The 4,435-nt window shown below is 48.1% G+C and overlaps 1 protein-coding gene across 1 annotated transcript; it reads right to left on the bottom strand.

Moving 5' to 3' along the window:
* Positions 1–2,534: 2,534 nt before the first annotated feature.
* LOC123075037 (RING-H2 finger protein ATL73) lies at positions 2,535–3,297 on the bottom strand. Its single transcript, XM_044497728.1, has one exon. The coding sequence runs from the start codon at positions 3,243–3,245 to the stop codon at positions 2,625–2,627; it is 621 nt and encodes a 206-aa protein (XP_044353663.1). The 5' UTR covers positions 3,246–3,297; the 3' UTR covers positions 2,535–2,624.
* Positions 3,298–4,435: the final 1,138 nt, after the last annotated feature.

Genomic DNA, 4,435 nt, shown 5'->3' with positions numbered 1-4,435 from the left:
ATGAGTCCAGTAAAAGTGTTCTTCTAATCCTGAGATGAAATGCTTATCTATGTACAGTAAAATAGAAAGAAAAATCAAACTATTCTGATTTTTTTCAGAAAAAAAACTAGCCACACGAGAAACTCCTCAACCCTAGCCGCTGCCCCAAAGTTCCTCCACCAAGCCGCCGCATCGGTGCCCCTCCTCTTCCTGTCTAGTGGTCTCGTCAGCGACAAGAGGAGTGGGGATCCGTCCATCCATTTTGTTTTTTCTCCATAGTTTTTTCTTTCCCTGGTGACACCGACGAGGTGGCGGCGGCGATGGCGTGTTGGAATAAGGTCTCTCGGGTCTCTCCCTACCTCGACAACGTCCTATCTAGCGCCGGCGAAGGACCTATGGGAGTTTGTGTCCCCAACTCCGTTGGCTCTCTTCGGATATTGGTAGTTGGTGTGTCTTTTAAGGAGGGTAATTGATTGGCCATTGGTGCGATGACTTTGACATCTTCTTCTATATTGTTTTGGGGCATGGTCCGATTTCTCCAACCCTTTGGACTGATGGTGATGGAATGCATGTTTGTACTGCATGGGGTGATGCTCCAACCAATGCTTCTTCAACAACTTATATATCTCGTCTCAAAGGGTGAGTGACTATTGTGGTCTTTAAAGCCTGGCATGGTGAAGGCATTTGCAGGTGTCCCTTTCCCATATCATTGGCTCGGTGCAATTTTCAATCTCCAACAGCCGGCGTATAATCGAAGAAAGAAGAAGGCTAGTATGGTTTGCAACATAAATTTATTTTGTACCTGTCGATCTACGTTCAGTTGTTTTTCCATTGTACTGGTTGTTGTTTTCCTTGATAAATATCAGATATAAGATGCCCATTGGACGTCTCTTTAACAAAAGAACATTATGTTTTTTTACTATTGTTTTTGATTTTTTTTTGTTTTACTATTTACGAGGGTGCATTTGAGCTCAGAAGTAGAAATTCCACATCCGGGAGCGTCGAGGGACTTGTTACTCTTGGAGATCACCGCCTCAATCATCTCTTTGACAAGCTTGTGAAGAAACCGAAATTTGCTTGGGAAGTGGTTGTATAGCTTCCAGTCTCCATGCATATTGGATCGAGGGCAATTCCTTGGGGGAAGAGTAACTCGAGAGAGGGCCCGCACGTGGGCACCACAACAAAGTATAGAAGAGGTGGATGTTTTAACTCCTGAAAATATATCGGTTCATACTTAATATTATCGATTAACCTTCGCATAATTAAATTTGCTTACTAGTTTCCCTTATTTGTAAATCTTTCTTAGCAAAGGTTGTTCCTGCACTTCCTACCATATTTAAGGTTTGTGCCTGAACAAACCCTACTAGGTTGGTTCCGCACTAGAATTAAGTTATATATGTAATAGTTTTAAAACACTAACATCCCTCTCTTGGGCAACATCAAGTTCACCTAAACACATGTTGATTTTAAGATATTTTCCTCCAATAATTGTAGTAAAAATATCATACCAGGATGGAAAGGAATACCGCTGACACATCCTGTAAGTTGAGCCACCACATGAAAAGGAAGTTGTACTTGTCCTCTTCTCAATGTTTTATGGAGTTGGAGTGACCTGAAAAGATGCCATAGTAGCAAGATAGACCGAGAGAGGATGGTGGTAGACTACAAATGGTCGAGTGATGTTTATTTTCTGCTACTCCCCCAATTTCAAAATAATTGAAGTTCTAGGTTTGTCCTAAGGCAAACTTCATTGAGTTTGACCAAGTCTATATATTGAAATGTTCAATGTATATAAAACCAATTTTTGCTTCATTCGATTGATCATGAAATGTATTTTTATATTATAGATCTTTGCAGATTTTTCGGTCGACCTAGTTATTTTTCTTTATAAAAACAACTTGAGTCAATCCTAGAACTTCAATCATTTTAGAATAGAGGGAGTGGTAATGAAGTATACACCATCTATCCCATTGAGCCAAACATAGCAGAAACATATCTGGTTGCACTACCCTTTGTTGACATGCTCTCAAGAACCCATATAACTGCCACTTATGGTTTCTCATAGGTTCGTCCCTTAAAAGAAGAGGTATGTCTTCGTTGTATGTGTATGTTTCTTTTTTCTTAGGGTAGTGTGTGTATGTTTTCTGAACATGCCTGTGTATGCACCGTGCGAGAAAAGAAGGGCGAGAAAAGAAAATGAGCTAATGGGCTAGGCCGCTTGAAGGGATGACCGTATAAAAACAAACACTAGCAGTACTTGGGCCGGATGTCTTGAGTGCTCTAGTGGGCCACTTCTATTTTTTTTTCAGATAATTTGCTACTCCAACTTTCTTCATGTCGGACCAACGAACCTGGTCACCAGGATAGCCTGAACATCGTTGTCCAACAGAAGGCATAATTTGCATATAAAAATATCCCAAAAACATAAATTGCACAAAAGTTTACCCATGTGGTTTCACACGCCTCTCATTTCATCGGACCCGGGTCACTTCTACTGCCTCAACAAATATAAAAATAAGGATGAGCGACCACGGTATCACAGACGACAACAAAGCTGCAAAATTGTTCACTATTCATATTTTTTTTCCACCGTTCACTAGTACTGTACAATTTTCATCGAACGATTTTTCACGCATGTAGGTTGTCTAGACCATCTCGAGCTGTGCAGCGTCGACGTGCACCTGCACGGCGGCCGCCTCTTCGGGCCGGGCCTGCGGCGCGAACGGCTCCTGCCTGCAGGTGGGGCACGTCTGGCGCGCGGAGAGCCATCGGTCAATGCATCGGACGTGGAAGCCGTGGTGGCAGCGCGGCAGCACGCGGACGCGCTCGCCCTGCTTCAGGTCGGCGAGGCAGATGGCGCACTCGGTGGAGCAGCACACGGTGAGTTCGATCTCGGCCGAGTACTCCATCGTCGGGATCGCACGGATGGCGGCGCCCTTGCCCGCCCGCTTCTTCTTGCCGCCGGCGCTGGCGCCGGCGTGCAGCACGGTCCTCTCCAGGCCGCCGGCCTCTGCGTCGCCGGGGGCCTCCGCCGGGCCGTAGCACACGCGGCGCGTGACGCGGCACGCGCACTGGACGAACGCGCGGACCACGAGCGCCACGACGAGGACGCAGAGGAGCAGCGACAGGATCGAGATCACCGTCGCGTCCACGGAGCCGAAGGGGCTCGAGGGCGGCGTCTGCCCGGACGGGCCGGGCGCCGCGACCGCCGGCGTCGCCGCGGCGTGCGACAGAAGCCTCCTGGCATGCATGCGTCCCATGTCCATTGTAGCAGCCTCTACTGTCTCCTGTACTCCTGCGTGTGCGTGTGCGTGTGTCTTTTTTTCGACAAGCGAGAGAGTTCTCTTGTGGCGCGGCGAGTAGCCGCTTATATAGCAGCTGAAGGGGGACAATGTGCATGGCATTTTGTTTCAAAATATTTCGTGTCGCCATCGCAGTAGTGGGCCTTGTGTATATGCTGCAGGCGATCGATGAGGGAGATGTTTCGTGGAATGTGGAGCAGCCGAGTCACTCAGGGAGATAAGAAAGATGCACTTCGCTGGGTGGCGATTCCGAACGGGCGGCAAAATCCGGAGAAGCTTTTGACTAGAACACCGAAATGCTTTCTTACTGTGCGTATTGGAGCATCGGTCAGAACACTGTAACGCCTTCGGAGGCCACACCTCAAATCACACGCAGAGCTAGTATCTCCTTTCATGCAAATATGGTTACTATGCGCATGGGAGCATCGGCCATGCATGGGCATGGCCCATGGTTTTCAGGTACAATCAAGTAGGGTACCTTTCGTAGTAGTGCAGGGTGGTTAGTGTGGCGCAAGTGCTACAGTGTCGTTGTCTCAAGCGAAAAGCACAAGTTCTCAAACATTCTCAGGGTTCAATTTGATGCAAACCACTATGCTTCAGTGCATCTAGTTTATGTCCACAAGTACACAAGATAGACGCAAAACCACTATGCTTTGCTACATCTAGTTTATGTCCACAAGTACTCCAGATAGATACAAAACCACAACATGCCGACAGTGCTGCCTGTCTGAAACGAGTTCCGTAGGGCCACGATGTGCCAAGAGGGGTAGCTTGCTCCGGAAACTCGAAAAGTAGGAAGGGATTTGCCAGACCGCACTTACGCCCATCATTAGCGACTAGTTAATTTTTAAAAATTCACGATCATAATCCTGCTTGTCATTGGAGCCTCCACTAACCGCGACCTGCCAGCGCGCCAGCGGGTGACAAGTGGATCGGCGGGCGCCAGCATGCTGCTGACTTGTCTATACGCGGCTGGTTCGGTGCCGGCCGCGTTCGACCTCGTGGCGTCCGATGTGTCTCTCTCTGTCGTTCTTGCCGGCTGCTTTCAGTTTCTGTTGGCGCCAGTGCTTCTCGCGTGGGAGTGGTCGGGAGGGACGGCATGTATGGGCTGGGCTGTGCCAACATCGTGCGTTCATGGGCCCAATGTCACCTCA

The sequence above is a fragment of the Triticum aestivum genome, chromosome 3D, assembly GCF_018294505.1.
Source record: "Triticum aestivum cultivar Chinese Spring chromosome 3D, IWGSC CS RefSeq v2.1, whole genome shotgun sequence".
NCBI classification, from domain to species: Eukaryota; Viridiplantae; Streptophyta; class Magnoliopsida; order Poales; family Poaceae; genus Triticum; species Triticum aestivum.
Note: the sequence above shows the minus strand (reverse complement) of the source record. Positions and strands in the feature narration are given on the sequence as shown.